At 40.7% G+C, this 26,410-nt stretch overlaps 2 protein-coding genes across 4 annotated transcripts; one reads left to right on the top strand and one right to left on the bottom strand.

The window, feature by feature from the left end:
• Window positions 1-4,691: 4,691 nt before the first annotated feature.
• On the bottom strand, window positions 4,692-24,357 carry plgrkt (plasminogen receptor, C-terminal lysine transmembrane protein). 3 transcript variants are annotated; one of them, XM_036535202.1, is made up of 6 exons: window positions 24,252-24,357; window positions 22,676-22,763; window positions 21,907-22,037; window positions 21,261-21,370; window positions 19,177-19,309; window positions 4,692-4,725 (listed from the first exon to the last, which is right to left on the bottom strand). In XM_036535202.1, the coding sequence occupies exons 2-5, from the start codon at window positions 22,754-22,756 to the stop codon at window positions 19,188-19,190; spliced, it is 444 nt and encodes a 147-aa protein (XP_036391095.1). In that variant the 5' UTR covers window positions 22,757-22,763; window positions 24,252-24,357; the 3' UTR covers window positions 4,692-4,725; window positions 19,177-19,187. The 3 variants fall into 3 exon arrangements, with proteins under 3 accessions (XP_036391095.1, XP_036391093.1, XP_036391094.1); XM_036535200.1 differs by lacking the exon at window positions 4,692-4,725 and having other exon boundaries at window positions 18,409-19,309; XM_036535201.1 differs by lacking the exons at window positions 4,692-4,725; window positions 24,252-24,357 and adding an exon at window positions 23,187-23,252 and having other exon boundaries at window positions 18,409-19,309.
• On the top strand, window positions 5,841-13,520 carry tmem258 (transmembrane protein 258). The gene is made up of 4 exons (XM_036535203.1): window positions 5,841-5,961; window positions 12,000-12,109; window positions 12,662-12,790; window positions 13,364-13,520. Exons 1-3 carry the CDS (start codon window positions 5,959-5,961, stop codon window positions 12,786-12,788), a joined length of 240 nt encoding a protein of 79 aa, XP_036391096.1. The 5' UTR covers window positions 5,841-5,958; the 3' UTR covers window positions 12,789-12,790; window positions 13,364-13,520.
• Window positions 24,358-26,410: the final 2,053 nt, after the last annotated feature.

Here is a 26,410-nt window from a genome sequence, read left to right as displayed (position 1 = left end):
ACACTCCCACATGGGGATTCCATCAGACACTAGTGCAGCTTGGATGGGACACTACTTCCACAGGGAATGTACATTTCTTGGTACATTTTCACTTGCACAGAACCCATTCACATCAATAAAAATAAAGTGGCAATATTTACCTGTAAAACTTGTTCTAGAAAATGCAACCCATTACGTAACAGCCATACAGTTACTTGCTGTGCAGCCTGGATTTCACCACCAGTGGTTTCTCCCTCTGAGGGGGTGGGTATTTTGTGGGTATGCTAGAGCTAATATTGTGGTGTACACCTGTATGAAAACAAGACATTGCCACCAAATGTAATGACCAACAGAACCAACAGACTGAAGCCAAAAAAGAAGGTCATTAGAGAGGTCCAAAAGCAATTTAAAGTGACGTGAAATTGTTTGTAGAGCTCTTTGGACACTAGACCCTCTTTTTTCACCTTCAGTGCACAGTGGTATACCAACCTATTTCCCACATGCCAAGCACATAGAGGTGATTTACTGTTTCATTATTAGATCTGAAAGGTTTTTAGCTCCGCACAACAGTCAGGACAGTTAAGTCACTGTCCATCTTCCACTGCAAACTGAACACACTGTACAAACTGCATCTTGGTTCAACTAACCCCTCAATTTGATCATTCATACACTACCCTCAAATATATTTGCTAATAGTAAAGCACTGTAACTCTAATTCCCTCTTGCACTTAACATGGCATTCAGGAAGATTATTATATGTTATGTAATGGCCATCGGTTGAGACACTAGTGATTTGGATTTGTCTCTGCTCTTAGCCTAAACTGTTCATATGCACTTTAGTAAGTCCTTCTGGTTAAGAGTGTCTGCTAAAAGACTAAATGTGAATGTAAAGACACTTTGTGTGTCACCAGGGGCGCCTCCAAGGTGCCCCCTCCCCCCCCCAAAAAAAATGACTGGCCACCCCACTAGCTAATTTTTTTTAAAATTATTTTTACATTTATTTAGGCTATTTGTAATATTCAATTCAATTCATTTTTATTTGTATAGCGCCTTTTACAACACAAGTTGTCACAAAGCACCTTTACATTGTTCCCAGGCCTGAGACCCCCTGAGAGCAAGCCTAAGGCAACAGTGAAAAATTCCTTATCAGGAAGAAACCTTGAGCAGAACCTGGCTCAGAGGGGGGGCCCATCTGCTTCTGGCCGGCACTGGGCAGATAGAGTTAAAGACAAGTTATACAATATACTTTAAGACATTTAAGATTGATAGACAATAGTAATTAACAGCAGATTGATTATAAGAATGTCTCCTAGGATATCCGGTTCTTGGAACGCAGTTGGCTTTGATGGGCAGGGCAGCGAGGCAGCAGGACTGGAAAACGGGATGAGATGCTTGGGCTACAGCTCCGGACAGGAGCCCAGAGCAGGGATAGGAAGCAAGCAGAAAACAGTGGTTAGTGGATGATAAGAATGGAAGGGATGTAGAACAGAGAGGCAGGAGAGGAGGGGCAGTGAAAAAGGTGCCAGTGTGCAACAAGGAAAAAACCCCGGCAGGCTAACATTATGGCAGCATACGTAGGGGACTGGAAGCAAGGGACCGGCATAGTCATGAGGGCGACCCTAAGACAGTCAACACCAGATCACAGCACAGAGTCCATGAAAGCAATGACCACTTAGTCCACCAGAGACTCTATGATCCACGCCAGCACCAGGCCATGTCCCTCAGCTGAAGGATTTACTATATAGATATGTTTTGAGCCTAGACTTAAAGGTGGAGAGAGAGTCTGTTCCCCGAATCTCGGTGGGTAAGCTGTTCCACAGGAGAGGGGCTTGATAGGAAAAGGTTCTACCGCCTATGGTAGTTTTGCCCACTCTTCACTGCAAAAAATCCAAATCTCACCAAGCATATTTGTCTCTTTTCAAGTCAAAATATCTCTTTACACTTAATATAAGACACAGTCACCAAACAAGCAAAATTTCTTTGAGCTACAAGGACTTGTTTTTAGACGGTGCATCTTGAATATCTGTGTATTTCCACTAGTTCCATTGGCAGATTTTTTCACTTATTACTAGCAAAAAACACCTTGTATTAATTATTTTATTTCTTATTTTTGAAGGGCTATTTTTTGCAGTATTGGAATGATGAGAAGGCCGGCATTTTGGGAACAAAGGGCTCTTCGCGGAAGATATGGGTGAAGAAGGTCCTTAAGATAGGGAGGGGCATAATAAATGTAATGTATTATATCTGTAATGACAGGACTTGTCCAAGTTAGAACTGGAAAAGTGCATATTTTATTGTTTTTACTGCAGATTTCAGATGTTTGTTGTTTTTTCCTCTTGTAAGATGGATGTGTTTAAGTCTGGTCTCCCTATGTCGCTATATACAAATTAGCTGGCTACGTTGATTGCGGATAGCCTATTAGCCAGTTGGTTACATCACATCATTTAGTAGTACATTGCCATTTAAAACGTAACCGTGTTTTTGTTGTTTCAATCCAGATATATTTTGTCATCGCCATTAATCGTGTTTAGGCTTAGAGAATCAAATTATCTACATAGCTTTTACCCACAATTGCACTGTATGTAGCTAGCTAACATCAAAAAAAAAAAATTCATTCATGCCAGATGCCACAGCCTTCTCGTGTCACTTGGTGTTGCCAAGCATCCCGTTTGATACAGAATCGTTTCGTAATGAGGAGAAAAATATTGTGTTCAGTATCCATAGGTTTTAACTTCAAAGATTTAAATTCATAAATTCAGTTTGTTTAAATCCAAAAATCCAGTTTGTTCTATTGCATTTGGCCATTAAAAGCGAAATATCCGAGTCTGTTTTCGTGAAAATGAATAGCTGTTATTACATCCCCCACTCCCTGCGGTTATCATGCTAGAGCCACCCCAACATTTTCACTGGCCCCTCCTGGCCACCCGACTGAACATTTTCTGGGGGTGCCACTGTGTGGAACTCACAAAATATGTGATAAATAAGTGCCAAATTCACAATCTGTGCTCTGAATCCCAAACGCCATAATGTTTTAGCAGCATAATGTTTTTACATTTAGACTGGGATTGCTGTACTTTTGCTGTACTACACTGCTGAATGTCTTAAGGTCTGAGGTAAACAATACAGTTACAACTTATTTTTAGTTTAAATCACCAATGTAATGATGAATGTTTGCCTGTCTGCAGCGATTTGAAATAGTGACACAGACAACTGCTTCAACAAGTTTGTCTTTGATACAGACTGATCCTCATCGCATAGGAACCATAGTCAAATAAAATGAGAGATATTTAGCAAGGTCAGGGAGCAACTGCCTTCATAGATAGTTTGCATGCTGTCAGGTTGATTTTGAGTAGCCTTCCTAAACGAGATGGGACTGATTCCTAACTGGAATCATGATATGTGTATATGAGTAGCTTACATATTTATATGAATACATGTAGGCCTATCATTACATAAAGTAAAGAAAGCAACATTTAGATTACATATTGAGTGGGTGCAGAAGCCAGAACAAATACACACATAAATTAGGGATCTATAATAGTTTTATTACATGCCCTAAAGTGAAAAATAAAGATATGTGAATCTGACATTTCAAGCTTATTAATGTGGTTGCTGGTCAGTTATTATTTAGATGTAAACTCAGCTGTAGGACAGATGATTACAAAATGTCATCTTTCATGAAGGACAAAGAGTACTAACGCAGTGCAGAGTCACGCACCCACTTTTCTGGACAGTAGTGACACTAGCTTCCTAAGGTGCAGTTGCTCTTCACAGGTTGCCTAAGTTAAGTGGATGACCCGCGGCATCACACTGACATCTGGCGGCTGTCTTCAACAACATACGTTCATGATGACTGTGACCACTGCTTGTTTACATGGCTATCAGGTTGATTTTGGGTAGCCTTCCTAACATATCACAATAAGTGTAAATCAGTTGCCTCCTTGTCTACATGAGTATGTGTAATAATTTGTTAGGTGTGCCTATCAGACAAAGCAAAGCTTTTTAAGTTAAGTATTTACTGCAGACACCAGTGTAATATTTAAAGATTGACAAAAATGTTTTATTCATAACATAAAGCAGCTATACTGAGATTTTGTCGCTGAAGACAAACTGGAGAAAATATACTGTACATGTTTTAGGTATTGCAGGTCTTAAACAGAAACATGAAACTTGTGAGAGCTTACCTATTGTATCTGTGTTCTGCATTAAACCCAAATTACTGGGAGTAACTTTCCTGAATTGGAGGCTGGCATGCCATGTGACAAATTGTTAGGATGTATTATTATATTAATACATTTTCTGTCTCTTTTATTCAATTCAGTTCAATTCAATTTTATTTGTACAGTGCTTTTTACAACACAAGTTATCCCAAAGCAGCTTTTCGTTACCAGGCCTGAGACCCCCTGAGAGCAAGCCTAAGGCAACAGTGGCAAGGAAAAACTCCCTGATTAACAGGAAGAAACCTTGAGCAGAACCCGACTCAGAGGGGGAGCCCATCTGCTTCTGGCCGGCACTGGGCTGATAGAATACTTACAGTATATACAGAGAATACTTAAAGTTGTATAATGTACTTAAAACATTGGAATTAGATAGAAAACAACAATTACACAACACAACAAAGTAATTATAAAATGTAATCCTAGAATGTCCGGATCTTGGCACACAGTTGGCTTGATCAGCAGGGCAGCGAGGTAGCTGAACTGGAAATCGGGATGTGGTGCTTGAGCTACAGCTCCAGGCAGGAGCCTAGAGCAGGGGCAGCAAACAAGAAGAAAACAGTGATAAGTGGTTGCAGGAATAAAAAACATAAAGGCATAAAGGCAAAAGGGGAGCGGAGGGGGGAAGAGAGATGCATGTGTGTAATAAGGAAAAATCCTGGCAGATGAGCACTATGGCAGCATACCTAGGGGATGAGAGGCAAGGGGCCAGCACAATCATGAGGGCAACCCTAAGGCAGTCAACACCAGACCACAGACGGATCAGCTGAACACAGAGTCACCAGGCCATGATGTAGTGACAGCAATGACCACTTAGTCCACCAGAGACTCTACGATCCATGCCAGTACCATGCTGTGTCCCTCAACTAAAAGATTTGATGTAGAGGTAGGTTTTTAGCCTAGACTTAAACGTGGAGAGAGACTCTGCTCTCTGAACCTGAGTGAGTAAATTGTCCCACGCAAGAGGGGCTCAATACGAAAAGGCTCTAGCGCCTGTTCTACTCTTTTCTTCTGCTGTAACATTAGCATACGTTTAAAGACACCTGAGATGTTTCTGAGATACCACTATAAATACTTATGTTGACTTTAATGTTAGGACTTTGGAAAAAGTGAAAGTGAAATATTCTGATTGGGCATCTGAAGACCTATTATGTTCCCCTAGAGGGCTGGTGTACTCCTTAGCAGGGAAGAATTTGATTATACCCTATTTTATTCTCTTATATATGCAGGGAGCTTCCTTATCACACCAGATGAAGAATGGATCTGAACATGTTATTTAGGGTTCTACATTATTTTTAAATCTGTTTAACTGTAAAAAGAAATTATTCCAAACTGCTAAAGAAATGTTGCCAAATATGTTTGGAGTTCAGCAATTTCACCAATACCTTTATGGCTGTCGTCTGCTTTGACCAGTAACCTTCCTCTGCTCCACAGATGAAACCTGCGGTGAGCTGTAGTTGTATGAGCACTCTGATTTGACACCATTTTTTCTGAACCATTAAAAATACACGAATGAGCATAAAACATAAAAGAACATAAAAATAATTATATATATATATATATATATATATATATATATATATATATATATATATATATATATATATATATATATATATAATGTTTTATTAGTGTGAGCGTAAATTGTGGAGGAGGCGTACTAACTTCAACTCCCATAATGCAAAGCGCCGCATGATCCTTTTATCCCGCGACTCTACATACGTGGCTTACTTGGATCTAGAGAGCCCCAAGCAAGTGCGCAATGGTGAGTATATGGACATGAACTTATAAATACATTACAGCGTAAATCATTCGATATTTCATGTAAATATAATATCTGTTAAAGCTACTATTAAAGCTAATTGTCGTATGCTTAAATCATTATTTACGTTTCAACAATATATCCGTCATATAACTAGCTAGCGGGCTAGCTAAGTAATAATCACAAATAACTACCCAACATCACCCACTAGTCTAGTTTATGAGTTAAAAATGCATTGATAGTTAGGAGGCTGGTAATAAGGTCTGAATTGGAGGCACTCCTAAATTACGAAAATAGCTAGAGAGAACTATCAGTTTTCTGAAGCCTCGAAGACCTCATGGCCGTTATGAATTAGATGTGGTGTTTTCAGTCCTTGTCCTGGCGCTCCATTGTGTGTGCGCTCCTTTGAGTTGCTGTGGGGCTCACCTAATAAGGTATGACACTTCAGTGGACAGCCGTGTTCACTCAAAAGAGATGAGTGCGGAGACGTGTGATTGTGTTGCATTGCAAAACATTGATATTTACGGTACATTACATTTATTTAGCAGACGCTCTTATCCAGAGCGACTTCCAGCACAATAGAACATAAGTATATCCATTAAGCTGGAATGAGCAACAGTGGAAGACAAGGCTGTCCCATTCACTGTCCTGTATGCCATGACCAAGGTTTTGGACTTGATGGACTTGAAGTGATAACAGCACGCCAGCAAAGTGAGGTGAGGAGGGGAGTAACTTGTCTACAATCTCCCCAGATGTAGTCAAGTCATGAACCTGCATTCCAGATTAGTTGTAGCGTTTTGATGACACAGGCAGGAAGACAATCGAAGAGGAACTTACAGCGGTCCAGGCGTGAGGGGACCAGGGCCTGAACTAGGAAGCCCCTGACTTATGCAACAAATGTTGGTTATATCCCACTTAAACATTATTAAATGTTTAGCTTTAGGCTATATAACAACTAAAGTATCCACAAAGTAACATTGTCTTGAATGTAATATGCTCTGCCAGGCAGAGATCTATAAAATTAGGCCTAGTTAGGAGTTAGCAATTTGAAATAACTCATTGGGCTAGTAGTAGTGTGATTTGCTGCTTGGTAGGTGAGCAGTTCGACTTGTTTAACCAATGAGGGTAGATTGCATTAAACATGGAGAGCAAATACCTCAGTTATGCATTAGAACTAGACAAAGGCTGGGCTTTTGGCTCTTTCTCACATACCCCTTTTCCACCAACGCAAACTACGTGCTAGTTCTGGGCTGGTGCTAGTGCCAGTTTGGAGTTGCTTCAACTTGGTTTGCTTTTCCATGGGCTAGAGAGCCACGTCATTACGTCACTGTATACGTATCCGCTTTCCCTCCAGCGCCAAGCTAGCAGTGGTGGCTGGTGAGCTGGAAATAGGTGAAGCCCAAACATTACCTTTAAATCTATCATTACTTTCAACCTGTTCCCTTTTATCCTCCTTGATTAACAATAAAACAAATAATTCACAGAATAGTCGACACGAGTCGCTTAAATAAAGTAAATGATTATGTTCGCGAAACACCACAGATTGTCTGTATTGTGTGCTTGCGAAAGCTACAACGTGAGATTAATTAACAAGGATGGCATTTATCGATTTAAATTACGTTAAATGCTCATGACACATCACAGCTTTTGTGAGGTGTGTGTTCTAAACGTTATTGTTCATTGCACTCAACCTAACCTAAAAGTTTATTCTCAGTAATTTAAATCGATGTAACTAAATTTAGCTCCGTTCTGTAATTTGAATGTTGTAACACAAGAAAGCTATAATGCGACACATTTAAGAGAAAGTTTTGGGGTTAGTTGCCACTTAATTATTCAAATTGCCATCCTTGTTAATTAAACAATCTCATGCTGTAGCTTTCGCAATAGCACACAAATTTCAGACAATCTGCGGTGTTTCGCTAGCTTGCAGCCGCCACTGCAAGCTAGCGGGAACAAACGACAACAATAAAAACATGAGAACAGGGCTTTAAAAAGCAAACTTGTCCACTACACTTTATACAATGTTAGCTTTTTGTGAAGCCAAATGTTAAGTGATATTGGTACCTAGGTGAGTCAACGTAACATTGACGTGAGAAATTAGTAGCTATGCTTGCTTTGGTAATGTTAGCTGACCAACAGCTAGCTAGTAATGTTACGTTCGTAACGTTGGTGTGAGAAATTAGTAGCTCACTAAACAGCTAAGAAATACATAGCTGGCCGGTGTAACCGCCTCAATTTTCACTCTGCAGTGTGTTTTAAAGGAGACCAACGACGACGTCGCTGCGTATTTATTGCCAGTCAGCTGCATAAGAGTGAATTTTGAAAGAAAAGATGATTTGCGACGTGGAACGAACGTCTCCACCTCGTTAATCAGAGTGTACATTAAAAGGGCTGCACCGTACAGCGCAGGTGGCTAACACATACACCCACGTGGATCAGATACATAATAATGATACGTATAGCCGAGTGATTAAACAAAACTATGTGATCGCCATATCTTTACACTTTCCAAAACAAAATATACAGAAACACAATGTTCGTAAAAGTAAAGAAAATCAATGCATACCTGCATAAGAGTACATTTTGAAAGAAAAGATGGTTTGCAATGTGGAACGAACATCACCTGTCAATAAACCATCGCAGCAAATCACTCCCAATAGCCCCGACGACACAACCATCAAACACTCGTTTCAGTAATGAATTTTCATAATGGAACATCCATATTACCAAACTCATGTTTTACCTTGACAAGCCAGGGAAATTTTAGCAAGCTAGCTGATTGACAGCCTGTATCTTGCAGTTAGCTTGTCAATCATTTAGCATGTCATGTCGGTTTACAGTCGAATGTATTAAAAATAATAAATAAAAAGCGAAATTTGCACTCAATACCAGGCTTGGGGAGTAACGGAATACATGTAACGGCGTTAAGTAATTAGGATACAAAAAGGTAACTGTATTCCGTTACAGTTACAGAAAAAAAGACGTAATCAGATTACCGATACATTTAGTAAAAATGGGGATTATTAGCAGGACTACAATTGTAAAATACATAAAAATATATTAAAATAAAGAACGATATACTACCATGCACATGCGCACACATTACAACACTTAATGAGTCTCACAACACCACTCTAGTCTGGAGTGAAACCATAGGCAATCTTACAGTTGCCAATTCATTATCATGGCCTCTAGTGAAAAAATGCTCTCACGGGGTGGAAATTTCGCCATTAGTTTGTCTTTAAAGCAGAAAAGGGGAACAACATCACAGTACAGTGCAAGTTATGCCTTACAGCTGTGAAAATGCTGTCATCATCCAAGGACTTGACATATAATTTTAAGAAACAAATACAGGTAAGACCAACCGCTAATGTTAACTACAAAGAAATCCAGTTAGCTAAAGTTAACGTTAACGTTTGATAGTAAAGTGCTTGAAAGCTAAATTAGCTAGCTAGCTACTTGCATATTCAACTGAAAAGTACAAATACCACCTTACGAAGACAAATCTAGCTAGCTAGCTACAATACAAACAAAACAATAAACATAACTAGCTAGCTACTATCACATTCCACTGACAAATACAAATATCACCTTGTAAACAAACACATAGCTAGCTTAGCTAGCTACAATAAAAAAAAAGTAGAAAGCTAGATAGCTTGCTAGCTAATTTGGCTTTCACGCACTTTCCTTAACTGTCATATTACTAATAGCTATCTCGCTAGCTATCAAACTAATACAGCCTCATCCGTCTCTTCTGACCAAATAGTTAATTTTCCACAGACAATGCAAACAACCTGTTCTGACAAGCTAGTTACTAAATAAACATTATAGTTAGTAAATTCGCATAGTTACCGCCAGTGTGCGAAATACCCGGTGGCAATCGGAGGTTCCCTACCCATACCTGCCAACATGTAGGTTTCAAAATATGGGAGGTTTTTTCGACGGGGGTTGGATAGTACATAATTGTATGTAGTGTGTATATTGTGTTTCATAGACGACCTGGCAACTTGGGTAACGTCAGCCAAACATGCAGAACTTATGGATCCGTGTATGACGAAGTTTGTCATGGAAATTACGGGAGTTTCCCGGGAGCAACAACAAAACGTGAGGGCACTAGGAGATGCCTTTTGACTCATTGCAATGAAAGGCAAATACATTATTTTGTGTTTACATCCCACTTTGTACGAAAAATAATATCAGCCCTGTTGGAGACAATGCAGAAATTTGCTGTGATTTCAAAACCGGATTACTCGACAACGCTTCGTCACACAGAATTAACTAGTATCATCGGAAAGGGTAAGTTCTGCTGTTTATTTTGATATGCGGTACGTTGTGAACGATAGGGACTTCGTGACTTATTCAACCGAGAAGCAGGGGTGTGAAAATGGGTGAAGAAATTTGTAAAGATATTACTTTTTTACTAAGTTTTATTTGTCTTCATAACGTGATCACTTAGGTATGTACAAATATGTGTATATGTACAAATATGTGTATGTACTAGTATCATTACAAAGCTCCGGTTCCGCCCTTTCTTGTGATATGTGTTCCATATATATGCAATGAGGAGTTCATGAGTAGGCTAATTCAAACAAGAGTAATGGGTGTGGAGATGGACGCAGAGCTGTATACAGATTGTAACTATGGTTAAATTTGATGTAAATTCAAAATTATTTTTCCTCGCCAACACGTCGCATAGACAAGCAACTAGCATCGTTAGCGATGAATAATTAGTGAGCAATTCAAGAAATAGGGATGTGAATTTGTGAAAGGGTTACAAGACATTTTTAGTGACAATTGCGAGTGACAAATAATTTTAAAAGATTTTTCCAGAACCCCCCCTCCAATTTTTGCATAACAAAGGAAGGAATACAAACAATGAATAAACCTAACAAGGAACATAAAACATTATATTAGGCTAAACAATTTCACTAGCACATCCAATCCAATCCAAAAGTAATGGAAAGTAATCAAGTTACGTTACTTTAATATTGTGGTACTTGGATTAGGTTACTGATTACATTTTTTAACAGGTAATTAGTAATTGTATTGGAATACATTTTTAAAGTAATCCTCCCAACCCTGCTCAATACACAGATAATAAAAACATACATGACTAAGGTGAGGCAGGGGATTACATATTTCAATAGTGGATGGATATTATCAACTTTTATAAAGAAGTTGTACACGGAGCACATGTCACACTAACCTCGTTCATCAGAGCGTACAGTAAAAGGGAGAAATATGCATGCGCAGGAGACTTAACCCTTTGTTAGACACACCCCCTTTCCAAGTGACCTCCCATGAATCACTAAAATCCCAAAATGCCGCAACACAGGAAGAACACCGAAACAATCCAACAAAGTAAAAGCACATAGGTGATCACAGAGAATTGAATAACTAACAATAGCTAATCCCAGCAACATGGATATGAAATTGTAGTGGAATAATCATCAGTATTAATCCTGCTACACTGGCAACAAGGAGAAACGTTTAAAAAATAAAACTCTTTTTTCTTCTTTTTAGGCAGACTACACACTACACTAGTTCTGGTTTTTTAAAAATGGCAGTCACAAAGTTTTCATTGGATTTATTGGTCACGATAATCCCACCCCTAGCCCCTGACGTAGCGGTTCTTTGTTTTAGACCAGCAAAGAGTTGGTGCCGCTCTTGTACCAGTTTTCCTGTCGAAACGCGAAGAATTGGTTCGAGATTAGGCACTGGCTCCAAACTGGTCCTCAAACTTCCTTGAAAGAAAAGGGGCAACAGACAACTGTCTGGTTGGTTTGGGTTATATTGAAAACTGCCTTGAGAATAAACTGTTAGAGGTCACCTTAAGAATTTGATTCCATCCATTGATGCCCTCTTATATTTCAAAATAGATGGGTGTGAAAAGATCATATTCATGATTGTCAATCAGTGTTGCCTGAACAGCATTCACAGCTTCGGGTTATTAAAAAGCCAGCATAACAGATCCTCAAACAGAAAGCCTGTTTTTTTCCCACATTGATGATCTTGACCTCTGACCCCTTTCTTGCCTGCAGGAGTTGGAGGCTATGACCCGCTACACGAGTCCAGTGAATCCGGCCGTGTTTCCACACCTCACTGTGGTCCTGCTGGCCATTGGGATGTTCTTCACAGCCTGGTTCTTTGTGTATCCTTTACAAAAAGACTCGCTAGAATGGTGCTGTGTTAAACTTCCCTATCACATGATAGAAGGACATAAATGGCATTAGGAAGGGACAAAAGGAGGGGTGGGGAGTAGCAAGAATAGAGACGTGTGTGTTTCTGAGGAACACTGACACAGAGAAGTTGGTGACAGATTCACGATGACCAGACTGCCCCCAAAGGTACATAGCTTCTGCGTGATGGGGAAATGAGTGCAAGACATCATAGCGGGATGAGGAGAATAAGGCCATCAAACATTGGGACAAACCACACTCAAATACATTCACATTAAGTACAGCACAAATACAGGAGATGGGAGAATGGGCTGTGTGCCTGACTGTAGTGAGTAATACATTGCAACAGGTTGAGAGGGATGGACAAAACAGATGTGTGAGAAATAGAAGGGCTGAAAATACAGATGTAAAACTTTAGAGAGACAGCCAGTGTATGTAGTGTAATTTAAAAGTAACACATGCAGAAAAGAGGCCAGGTATTGTGACGTTACCAAGTGTAAGTAGTCCTTTGACTCCATACCCAGTTATGAGGTGACCTCTACAAAGTACACGCGTGACGTATACAAGGAGCTGCTCATCTCTCTGGTGGCGTCACTCTTCATGGGATTTGGTGTGCTTTTCCTGCTTCTCTGGGTTGGCATCTACGTCTGAGGGTGAGGCCTATGAAGTCTACAGTGCAGCACCCTGATGGGCTGACACTGGCCGACACACTTAATGATATGACACTAATTCAGATAATTCACAGAATCAGCCCAGAATAACCGGCTTTCACCGATCCTGTGTCTTTGTACAGGAAGTGATAGTGAAATGCCAGTTCTGCTGTTTTGTTTTCCTGCTAATTCTCTTATCCAGAGTGACAAAGGTTCATACAGAAAACTCTGCTAAATGGTGTAGTAGCTGCAAGAAGGAGTGTTAGGATGTAAGATACTAATACTTAATATTAGCAAACATATTTTAAGCTATAGTATGAATGTTCAGAGCACGGGGTTAGCCGAACCAAGATGCAGTTGACATACTGAACCAAGTTTTCACTTGTTTTCATTTGTGTTGGAACACTGGCTGAATTAAACCCATCACAGTGTAGCTTTTACATTGCCTGATACACTTAATACTGACAGAGACAGGCTTACTGGTTCTCTGAATACCACTGTAATGTAATGAATTGGTTTAAGCCTCAATTGCATGAGCTGCTCTTCACATCTTCCTTGGCATGTTTTTGGCTCTAGGTGACAGGCAAAGCTGGAGATGAACATTCCAGTGGCTCAGGACTCTCATGCCATAAGCTGTCATCATGGAAGTCACGATTCTATTTTGCAGTGATGTAGGTGGGGATGGCAGGGGTTTGAGGGGTTTCCATTCAATAAAAAAAGGTTTGATAGGAAACTTGGTCCTTATTGGTTCTTTTGTGACAATCATTAACACTTACAGTATTTTTTTCAGTGGTCACTTTTGTTTGTGACTTGTGAAGTATCTACCCTTCAAAACTTTTGCGGTGTGTTGAAGGACAATGTTGTAGTGGAGTTCTTTGTTGGTTGTAAAGATAAAATCCTGAATGAGCCACTGGGTGTGGCTTTGGCAAATTTTTAAGGTAAAATTTTTGTCTCCTGATGTGTATAATCACATGCACTGCAAACAGGTCCCTTCTAATGTTACTGTTGATGGATGAATCCTTTCTTTGTCTGGGTGTGCTTATTGGTTTACCTAACCCAACTAGTTATAAACACTTGTAGGTTATAAGCACCTATAAACCTATTGACTACTGACCCTTGTACATGTATGCCTGCATCTTCAAAATGTTTCTCAGAGTTGCTTTAGGCCAGTGTTTCCCAAACCTCTCCTGGAGGACCCCTTGTCCTGCATGTTTTAGATCTCTCCCTGCTCCAGCACAGCTGATTTAAATGATCAGTTTGCTATTAAGCAGCTTCAGGAGTTCATAACGAGTTGGTCATTTGAATCAGCTGTGCTGGAGCAGGGAGAGATCTAAAACATGCAGGACAAGGGGTCCTCCAGGAGAGGTTTGGGAAACGCTGCTTTAGGCAATGCTTTTATAGTTGATCCCAAATATTTACTATGACAAATGTGTATATGTGTATGTTTTTGTTTTACCTCTCAAACTGGCTAAGCTGAAGATGGCAATACAACCAGAATTTGTAAAATCCATAACTAAGGAGTGATATTTCTTTTCATGTAGTATGCCTTGGCAATTGGCCTGCTCCATTACACAGCAGATGATCTGGCTTACTGCTGGCTCTGCATCGTCAGGGTTTTAAAAGGCAGCATGGAGCCTGGGCTGGTTTTTTGGAAATACCCTATTCACCAAGGTGAGGACAGCTGCAAAGGATGGGCAGGGCTGGCTAAAAGATGGCTTACTTGGCAATGTGAAAGGGGTTTGAGTGCTGGGTCCCTGGGGGCTTGCGTTATGCTGCGAGCGCTGCCACGTCTGCTGCTCTGATCATCAGCCAGAATGCTGTCTGTGTAGAGGCTGCACTGCCTGTTTCCATGGTGACAGAACAGGCCATGTAGCAAAAATCTGAATTCGGCAGAGGTGTTGAGGCGGTTGAGAGCACACAGTAATAATATTATTTTCAAGAGTGATAGTATGGGTGGGATTACATAAGCAAAGACACAGTTATATAAATGATAAATAAATTAAAAATATGCCTAGAAGGGCTTCCGAGTGGCTCAGTCGGTAAAAGCACTCGTTCTGAGTGTAGACTGTAGACTGCTATGGCCCGGGTTCAAACCCAACCGTGTCACTAGCCGATAGTGACTGGGAGCTCACAGGCGGAACACATTGGCTTCGTTCCGCCTGGGATAGGGGTGGATACGTCGGCAGGGGCTTCGGTCCCATTAGCAACAGTGACCCCTGCTAGTCGATCGAGCGCCTGTTGTCCACGTGCCAAAGCTGCATACAAAATGTCTTCCTCCAGCTCGTCTCTGTGCCAGCTTAGCTTGTGACCCGCAGTGCGAAAAGAAGCAGCGGCTGACATCACATGTCTTGGAGGAGGGCATGTGCTTGTCCACGCTCTCCTGGATTGACATTGGGGGTTGTGCAATGGGACCCAACATCGATAATGACAAATTGGACATTCCAGAATTTGGGGAATAAGTAATTTCAAATTGGGGAGAAAACGGAAAAAAACGCCTAAAATGGGAGCAAGGCTCCTGTCTCATTGCTGTTGGCCTCAGTCTAGAACTGCAGTGTAATTAGTTAGGTCCATAAGTATTTGGACAGTGACACAATTTTCATGATTTTGGCTCTGTACACCACCACAATGGATTTGAAATGAAGCAATCAAGATGTGATTGAAGTGCAGACTTTCAGCTTTAATTCAAGGGGGTTAGCAAAAATATCATATAAACCATGAAGAATTACAGCAATTTTTATATAGTCCCCCATTTTCAGGGGCTCAAAAGTAAATGGACAAACTAACATAAACATAAATAAAATGATTGCACTGAAAATGCTTTGCACTGAATGACTGCCTGAAATCTGGAACCCATGGACATCACCAGATTCTGGGTTTCCTCCCTAGTGATGCTTTGCCAGGCCTTTACAGCAGCTGTCTTAAGTTTCTGCTTGTTTGTGGGTCTTTCTGCCTTCAGTTTTGTCTTCAGCAAGTGAAATGCATGTTCAATTGGGTTGAGGTCATGTGACTGACTCGGTCATTGAAGAATATTCCATTTCTTTGCCTTGAAAAGCTCTTTGGTTGCTTGAATCGCAGTATGTTTTTGGTTCCATCGGTACTGTGAAGCGCCGTCCTATCGGTTTTGCAGCATTTAGCTGAATCTGAGCAGACAGTATAGCCCTATACACTTCAGAATTCATCCTGCTGCTTCTGTCAGCAGTCATATCATCAATAAACACTAATGACCCAGTTCCACTGGCAGCCATACATACCCGTGCCATAACACTGCCTCCACCATGTTTCACAGATGATGTGGTATGCTTTGGATCATGAGCGATTCCTTCCCTTCTCTGTACTCTTCTCTTCCCATTATTCTGGTACAGGTCGATCTTAGTTTCATCTGTCAAAGGAATATTGTTCCAGAACTGGGCAGGCCTTTTCATGTTTTCTGGCAAAGTCTAATCTGGCCTTCCTATTCTTGAGGCTTACCAGTGGTTTGCCCCTTGTGGTAAACCCTCTGTATTTACTTTCATGAAGTCTTCTCTTGATTGTAGACTTTGACAATGATACGCCTACCTCCTGGAGAGTGTTCTTGACTTGGCTAGATGTTGTGAAGGGGTTTTTCTTCACTAAGGAAAGAATTTTGCGATAATCCACCACAGTTGTCTTCCATAGTCATCCAGGTCTTTTGGTGTTTCTGAGCTCACCAGTGTGTTCCTTCCTTTTAAGGAAGGTAGAATTATTGATTTGGCCACTCCTAATGTTTCTGCTATCTCTCTGATGGGTTTGTCTTGTCTTTCAGCCTAATGATGGCCTACTTTACTTGCATTGACAGTTCTTTGGACCTCATATTGAGAGTTCATAGCAACAGCTTCCGAATGCAAATTACACATTTGTAATCAACACTAGACCTTTTAACTTCTTAATTGTTAATGAAATAACGAGGGAACAGCCCTGGCCATGAAACAGCCTCTCAGTCAATTGTCCAATTACTTTTGAGCCCCTGAAAATGGGTGGACTATGGATAAAAATTGCTATAATTCTTAACGTTTTAATACGATATTTTCATTAAACCCCTTGAATTAAAGCTGAAAGTCTGCACTTCCATCACATCTTGATTTCTTCATTCCAAATCCATTGTGGTGGCCAAAATAAAATATAAATAAAAAATAAAATAAATAAAATAAAAAAATCCAAATACTTATGGACCTAACTGTACATGCGGATTGTACCTGGTTATTGCACTGCTTCATATGCAGACAGCTAGAAGACGTGTACATTATTGTCCCATAGTAACAACAGTAGTTTGAGGTCCGCTTGACACTGTCCTGGCTCCCTGTAGCTGCCCGCATAAGGCATTGATGCTTGCATTCAGAACATCCAGCAAAATTGCACCTACTTACCTGAACTCACTACCACAAGTCTATGTTCCCTCCTGACCACTATGCTCTGCTACTGAATGGCTTCTTGGTGGTCTTGTCACATCACTGCACAAATTTACTTTCCAGCACCCCGATGGTGGAATGAACTTCCATACCTTATCACTTCTGCTGAGTCCCTCACTATCTTCAAGAAAATTCTGAAGACACAGTTCTTCCGTGCTCGCCTGAATACCTGAAACACTACCACCTAAAGCAACTTAAACTTTGTCTTCCATAAAAAAAAATCATGCACTTTTATCGCTACCAGCTAACTTGTACCTGGTCTGGCCAACTATTGAAACTTTGCTGCGGTTCTAATATTGTTGACTCCTTATGTGGCTTTTTGCTTGTGTTGTACTCTGCCTCACTTGTCAGTCACTTTGGATAAACGCGTCTGACATAAATTTAAATGTAAATGTAATGCACTGATACTGTATATGGCTGATTCACATGTTTCTGGCATTTAGTTTAAACTGGATCTGGACCAGTTACTGGATGAGAGCCTGAATGCCCTGTTGCTTTGCTGGCTGAGACTCCTGTTTAATGTTAAAAAACATTTGCTGTGGTTCTCCTGGGAGAGACGCAAGGCCAACTCCAACTCCTTTTGAATGGGGGGTGGCTCAATGGCGGGCCAAATGGTAATTTTGCACAGTTATTCTAAAATTTCTGCAGCTAAGATGCTTGCTGAGAACAGATGTTAGAGGTAGTTCCAGTCAGACTAGCCCACAGCAGCAAAATGAACATGGGAATACACACAGTGGTTATAGCAAGCATCACCTCTGACAGTGTGGCACATGCATTCTCTTTCTGCTGTGGAATCAGACCTAATATTGCAGGTGAAAGGTTGGGGCAGGAGTGTAAACAGGAGTTCTTCAGCAACACAACTGATGCTGGATTGGTGACACATAATCAGAGATGCAGGGGGAAAGCACTGTCAGATACAGACAGCTCTACTCCTCTACTTCAGAGTGTTTACAATTAGTTTGGCATGAACCACTGAGAACTGGGCCATACAGGAGTATGTGCATCATATAGGTGTGTCATACAAGACCGAGTGTATGCACACACACACATACACGCACACACAATTGACTCTTTTGGAAGAGATTTTGGATGTAGTTCACCAGCAGCAGATTAATGAAAATAAACATCCAAAAAACACCTCTACCCTCCCACTGACCACCAGTAACAATGATACACTTCTGTTAATCACAGCCATCATTTAATGATAATCTCACATTTACTGTGTACTTATCTTGCATACACACAGCACTACAGGACCCCACAGGAGACCAGTTGGTTTAGACTCTGGACTGAAACATGATCATCATGTCCATCCGTGACATCTGCAGTCCACACAGCATCACAGACAGACCCAAAACAGAATAAATAGGAGTGCAACCTGCTTATCTCTAAGGGAAAAATCCTGCAATGCTTCAGGTGCCCACAACCAACTTGAAAAGGGGCTATTTCTATTTCTCCAGGCAGTTACACACCTCACTGTGAACACAGATCAGCTTTAAAAAAGTGAACGCTGGTTTTCTTTTTTTAACTTTGCGGGTGTGATCTGTATAAAAATCAAGGCACTAATTATCCTTCACAATCATCAGACACACAAGAGTGAAGGAGTTACAGTTCCTCACTCTTTCCCTTCTGAGATTTGTAGCTCCTCCCCTTGTTCCTTTCTTTTCCTTGTCCATCTTCCCCATTGGTATAAGGTCTGTGACCTTATAATCAAACCCTACCCCTTCACACACCAGCCCCTTCCACTCATGCTATAAAGGTATAGATGGGAGGAGCTAGTCTGATATATGTATGTACACTCTAGAAATTAGTAATTTTAAGATCAGAGTTGTAGTCACTGAACTACCTGACATTTACTTCTGTGTGAACATGGCTGTAGAAATCTATGGAGAAGACCTGATCAAGGCTGAGGCAGATCACTCATTTCAAGAGAGGTAAATGGAGACTTCCGGGGGGTGACAGCACCTGTTTCATGGTCACTTCTCAATCAAGAGGTGGGCCTGGGCCCGCCGGGCTTTTTCAATGCTCTCAAACGTTGGCGTCCCATGGGGGAGGTCCAAACAGTCGTGTTCTGCAACCATGATATCTTCCGCCTGACCTGGAGCAACAAACAGGAAGAACCCTGAGTTTGAACATTGTCAACCTAACGTGGTCCAGGACCTGGACCAAAGAGAAACACTTACGACAGCTTGTGATCATTTCCAGTGTTTATGGGGAATGAAGTCTCTAGGGTTGTTTAGAAAGCTTAGATGATAAGAGCCATGAGCAGGATCATAGACCAGTGATGGAGAAGAAAGGAAATAGAACATAATGTTGCATTTATGACTGAAACCAGACACAGTTTCAATCACAAACAATAAGTTAACATTCCCCCACCTCATCTCTCCATCTGAATAACATGACCTCATTTGGTGTGGGAATAATTTAACATGTATACACATTAAAATACCCTCCTACTGTGTGCATATTTAAGGATTATTTTAGACTAATTACTATTAAGACTCCGCTGTGTCAATCTGCCTTAGGCACTTCTCTCAGTACTCTTACCCTGTTAAAATTCATTTTTTAATTTATTACACCTTTTTATTTGCCTTTATATTGTGCTGTTAAAAATGTAAAATATTCTATGTCTCAAAAACAAAAAAAAAAACTAATGAGGTCAAAAGGTTTGATGATGAGGTGATGGTCTTTTATTTCTCCCAAGCCATGACCAGTGAAAGTAACAACAAATAATAAATTAAGAATGAAGAAAAAAAGAAAGAAAAGCACAAACAAAATGCAAACAATAATTGCCTAAGCAGGCAAAAAGAGAACACATCAATTACACTGTGATTCTCAATCCCACTACACTCTTCGCCAGCCTCTCCCCTACTGACTGAAAGTTGCTCTTATAAAGGCAATCAGCCATCTTGGACTAAATTAAGCAGATTGAAATAAATCAAGCAACTCAACAAAAGCCATAATCCAATAAATACTGGCCTACTAATATCACCCTACCCTATCTAAAATGTTTCATGGGTATTTTTGCTCTTTGCAACCCAATACGATTCAATTATAAAAAATTAACCAGAAACCACCGGAAACTCCCTGACAGTCACCTCCCATGTTGGTCAGCCCCATTTGTCTGCACTCTGCACTCTCCCAAACCTACAAGTCCCATCAGCCCCTAGCCCTCGGGTCCTTTGGCTGATGGAGTCCGTCCTGCTGGTGCCCTTGGTTGCACAGGTAGGCCCTGTTCCCCCCTAAACCACAAACATTTATTTAACTGTAGACTAGAAATGCTTAATCATTCAGTTGGCCACCCTGCATGATAAGACATTCCGCCTGTCCTTGTTGATTTGCAGAGTCAGTGGTTTGGGTGTGTTTGGGAGGAGGCAAACAAAGGAGCTGGTAAAACAAAATGGGGATGGTAGATGGTACCATGGTATGTATGCCCCGGATCTTTCTGCTTAGTTAACCTAGGTCAATATAACGGACATGCACTCCGTTACAATCTCCCTTATGAAGAGGATGTTACATCTCATGAATGTGAAATCTCCGCATGAAATAAATGACAAATAAATCAAAAAGCCTTTTAGAACACTAACTATCATGTTCATTGGTGAACTCTTAAGACCCTGGGAGATTCTGTTGTTATTCTCATATGTACGGCTGCTTTAGTGGTAACCTGAATATTGGTACCCTCAGACTTTTAGGATAAAATTCATTCAAAAAGACTTCAGACTGAAAATAACTAACCTCCAAAACTCCATACAGTTACTACTGAAGGTTGCCAAAATAAGTGACACTCTTCAACCCCCGTTCTGAGCCTAATCTTTTGTGCTCTGTTTCAGACTTTCTCAGTGGCCTGGTGTGCATTCTGGTTTAAATCCAATTAGGCTCAATTAAACAAAGCTTACAGTGCTGTTACCCTCCTGGCACCTCGCATCAGGTGTCACTTGACAGTTACCTGCTATAACTGATATGTGGAAGCAGTGTACAGTGGGAAGTGTAGTTTGGAGGGGAGGAGCCCTCCAGGTGAGAGGAGATGGCCAGGCTGGTATGCTTACCCCTGATGCGGTGCATGAGTGTTCCGTAGGCCATGTCCACCTGGTAGGCCAGAATGAAGCTGAGGGGAATGACAGGGGTGAAGAGGCCTGGCCTCCTCTTCCTCACTGCTCTGGGGACCCAGAGGAACACACAACCATCAACCACTGTTATACATAAGCACATACATTTTCATTATTCATCAATAGGCATTTACTCCTTACCCTTAAGCACAATATTCCCTTTTTCTGAAAAATTACAACATCAGAAACCAATGTTGTACATACAATTGGGATTCAAAATCAGTCAACCCCCCTGCAAAAGGTCTGGACAAAAACTGCATAAAGATCCTTGAGCTTTGGCCATCCTCTACATATTGATAAAGATTTTGATGGCATCACAGAACACAAGTGAAAAGATACTGGAATAGCCACATTTTATTTTAGAAAAACCAAATGTGTGCCCTGGTTCACAGCACGTCTGGAACCGGACTGTGAGTGCAAGTCATGCAGCAAGTCAAACCACCCCCATTCTGCTCCAATGAGGTGGCTGCAGCAGAACCACACAATAAGTGAGCAACACCCTCCAGATGATCAGAGCACAAACTACAGACAATTATTAAGGACGAAAGCCTTTTTCCTTCTATGACAAAAATCCTCAAATGCCTACCCCACTGTGAAGCCCAGGGTGGCGAGGCTGAAGAAAACACCATAGTAGTTGAGGAACTCCCTGGACCAGGCGATCTGCATGGCCATCTGCCTCTCTCTCATCTGGGTCTGCAGAATGATTTGACGCTCAAGCTGCGCACAGAACACAAAGTACAGTGGAAGACAGAGGACTACATGCACAGGTGCAAACAGTACTAGATGAGTCAAGAATCACACATTTGGATTTGCTTCTATATAAGCACATATCTCCTGAAACACATGAGCTTTTCATGCTTTTTTACATGCTTTTCCTCCAGTGTCAGCAAGGTAGCTGATGTAGTGAAATTCAGTATCACAACAGACTTAACCTTTTTTAGAATTTACCATTTTCCTAATGAGCACATCACTGCAACAGATACTGGTAACAGTAGCTTAGGCATTAGTCATTTCCAGCCAGTATAATGTTTTCTCTCGGGGAAAGTCTAGTTTTGTTTTGTTTTTTTTTTCCAATTATACTAGCTGTTTGTGAGCCTTCAAAGATTTCTAGATATAATATTTAATACCTAAACAGGCAAGAGGAATTTCAATCTGCACAGCTCCCATGTTGACGTGATAAGGCTTGCAAGGTTTAATAGTAATACAATGACACTCAACACCTTTACCAGGAAGCTCTAGCTAAAGCAGCTACAATGTAATGTTACAGCATGGACTTTTCCACTTACTTTTTCGAGAGCCCAGATTTCAGACACTAACTGTGCATAGGAGCATGTGAAACTGTGAAAATGCCTCACCTGGAGTCGGGAGTTAAGGAGCATGAACTCCTGCTGCTTCTTGAAATTCTGGTCCATGGATTTGGACATCAGGAACCCCATCCTGCTACTGGTGATGTTAAAGAAATGATGACATACATTAACATGAGAGCATTTTTGTGTAATGCACTGTTGTGTTTTTCAGTATAGTGTCTGGGTCAATTCCATTCATGTCAGCAGATGAATTCAATTTCAATTATTTAAATGACAAACCTTAATGGAAATAATGCGCAATTTTCTATCTAACTTCACTTCATTTGACTGACTCGATCTCGAAGAGCTCGAAATATAATTGGCCCCAACTCGATAATTTCCTTCTCTTAATTACGCCCAGAATGACGTAAAACATAACGTATAGTCATTTGACGGTTATGATGAACAGCCAACACACATAACCTTGAGGACCTGCACTTTTAATCCTCAAAAATTGTGACCTCTGGCGTCAAGGCCACGCACCACCGCTGTCAAAAACAGCGGTCTGCGACTTACTTACATATTGGCATATCCTAGCACATTGTAATCTTCCGACCCCTCCTGGTAATTTCTTCTGCAGGTGGCTTGTGTTTCTGGCAACATGTTAATTTTATTAACGCGTATCGAAGGTCAGATAAGCATCAACGCTACTGTATGTAAAGACCCATGGATGAACCAGTCAAAAAGCAATTAGGATATCGTGTCATTCTAAATTAAGGCTGTGTTTAACCTGGCTCTGCGATTAATCCTCTCTCCAAACATCAACGAACAGAGGTGCAGAACTTTTAACAAATCAATACATTTTATATATCTCAATAAGCACCGTGGAAGCAGAATCCATTACACACCTCGTCCCGCTTTAAATCACACAGATCAGTTAAAGACCAAGTCAACATGTTGCAGTTCCACAGTGAGCTAGATAGTGGAATAATGTAGATGCGAATTTAGAGGAGGAAGAACGTGTTCACTGAAGGACCAAACAAATAGAGCTGGCGGACACGACATTCAGATGGAGGCCAGTGTCTGGGTAAGGCTTGCGTTCATATAACCTTTCTCTGTTCATACGATGGCAACTAAAGTTACAGTGGGTTTGCGTACGCATGCACCTGTGAGCTCGATCACACAAAAACGTTAGAGAAGTATCTGGTCTACCAGACACGATAAAAGATAGTATTCACTTATAATGCGCTTCCCGCGGTCAATCTTGACATAAGTAGTTACTGTTGTTGCTCAGTCTACGACAACTGATCTGAATTACGTACTGCTGCGTTATCAAAAATTGTCCAAATAAAAACCTGGCAGCTAAAATATTCGGATACCAACCTAAAGCAAGCAAACTTGCTAGCTACCGTGGCCAGTGACAGCTACCCAGAAATCTGGAAAGCCAGAAAGAGTCTAGCTTGCCATCTTGTGGGTTGTTGAGGGCTTTGACAGCTTAACCAAACTCGCTGCTAAACAGCTAACCAGTTAGACAGCTGAATGTAGCTGGAACTCAAGATAGCCATAGCCAATACTTTAGAGCCACGTAGAAAAGTACCCTGTTAGCCAGCTAGATAGAAGTTGTTAGATGTGAAACGTAACATACCTTTTGTTTGATTTTCAAGTTATTCAACGGATTTTTAAGTGTGACTCCTAGTGATACATGACTTTGTGTGTAAATTGTCGACTGCAGGAAGACGTGTTACGAAGCAGGGCCGCCCACGGACAAGCCCAGCGTTTCATTGGTTTGCGTGTTTGATATTGACCACGTCAAAGCAGGGATACGAGCTATTTGTGCTTTTCATGTGGGTGTTTGGGAGTGTGAGTGATTGAAGTGTAATGATTTAGCTAAAATACTTAAGTTGTTTATGTGAGATAAGTTACCATTTTAATTAAATTCCGTCGGACGTATCTTACAGTACTAAATTCACGCTAGTTTAACAAGTTTATAAAACCAATGTATCGGCGGAGTTGAACTTCATACTAAGTCATGACTTTCAATGTTAACGCAGAGGCGATGTTTTTCAAGAAATGTCACAATTGCATAAAATATCAGAGAAACATACCAGTTTCTTGCTGAAAATTGTAAACAGCAGCCATTGTGGATAGAGAGGCCATACTACACGTGCTACCTGTGCGTCTGAAAGGTGAAATATTACTGAAAATCGGTTTGATAGCCCAAGCATGACGAAGACCATTATGATGAGACCGGGATTAAAACATTGTAGCGTCCCTGTGCGTCACCAGTTGACACTAATAATTATATAATTGAGATAATAATAGATAATAATTATATATAGAGTGAAAGCTAGAGTCTAGGTTTCTGATATTCTGGAGCAAATGCTCCATTGTTGTTTCTCATAAATGTATCACCTTCGTACGTCAGTGGTCTGATTTTACTCCCACTGCACCAATGGATAATTCTTGTAGGACCCAAAAGCAAATATTATGATTCCCTCCATATTAAAGATGCCCACTGGGATAACATCAGCATGGTCAAAGAGATTAGGGGGTCGGGGTTTTTTGTGGTGCTGTAAATATCTGATATGAATAAAAAGGAATGGTTACAAAAAAGAAAGATAAATTTTCAATCAGATGAATTTATTTGAAGGATGTGTGGTAAGGAAACTATACAGAAGTGCATACATGGGAAGCTAGGAATCAGTTATTGAGTCCAATCTGCTATTGAAAAAAATTGTATATACAGTAAGGCTACCTAAATGACATTCCAAATTCAGACAACACTAGTAACAGTAACACACTTTCTACAAGAAATTAGTAGACCGTCTTCCAGGTTGCATTGAAGCAGTCATTAAGGCCAAAGGCAGACCAATACACTATTCATTTCTTGGAAAGAAGACATGTTTTATTCATAACTATCCATGCCCCATGACCTTTGGTAGTATAGCATATTATACAATTCAGTACTAAAAGAAAAATAGTGCCATGATGAAAAGATATACAAAAACTCAAGAAAATGTCAGCAATTTAAGAGCTAAATTATCAATGAGTAAAACAGTACTGCAGGAACTGTAGACCAGACCCATGGTAACACTGCCACTGAAGCTGCTGCTGTACTAAGACTTAAACATCAGTGCAGATAAAGGCATTGACCACTGCATACTGAGCTACTTACTGAGGTGGCCCAGCATGCCGTAGCAAAACTACCTTTGTGAAAAGATTTTCCAAGGCACTGGTTAGATAGAGATCCAAGCTGAGAACAGTTGTAGATGTGATTACTAAAGAAGGGACCTTCTCTTTCTATGTGATATGCAAAAAACAGGTTTACAGTAACCATAGCACAGGATCAAATTAGTGATGTAATAACCAGAGGTGGACACCCCAGCTCCAGAAACTAAAAGTCCTGCCATGTATTTGTTCTAGCCATTCACTAAACAAGGTGATTTCACTAATTAGCTCCTCTACCTGGCTGAAATGTTGTGCTAATTTAATTCAGCTGGTGTAATGAATAGTTAGAACAAATATCTGGCAGGACTTTTATTTTCTGAAGCTGGGGTGTCCACCTCTGGTAATAACTAATGACTAATTCCAGTGGCAATGGAGGGGACCCAAATCAGAAGATCTGGAGAGCTTTTCATGACAAAGCCAGAATAAGAAGTAGACCTATATTTGTTACGTAAAGTAGGTCTTCCTTATCTACCTCCGTTATGAGTTGGATCTAGCATGGAATGGCAGACAGTGACCCTCCATTTATTTTCACAAAATGCTTTAATGTTGGAATATATTGGAAGCAGTGTTGCTCAG

Source organism: Megalops cyprinoides, chromosome 8, assembly GCF_013368585.1.
Source record: "Megalops cyprinoides isolate fMegCyp1 chromosome 8, fMegCyp1.pri, whole genome shotgun sequence".
Lineage (NCBI taxonomy): Eukaryota > Metazoa > Chordata > Actinopteri > Elopiformes > Megalopidae > Megalops > Megalops cyprinoides.
This window is presented reverse-complemented; position numbering and strand designations above follow the sequence as displayed.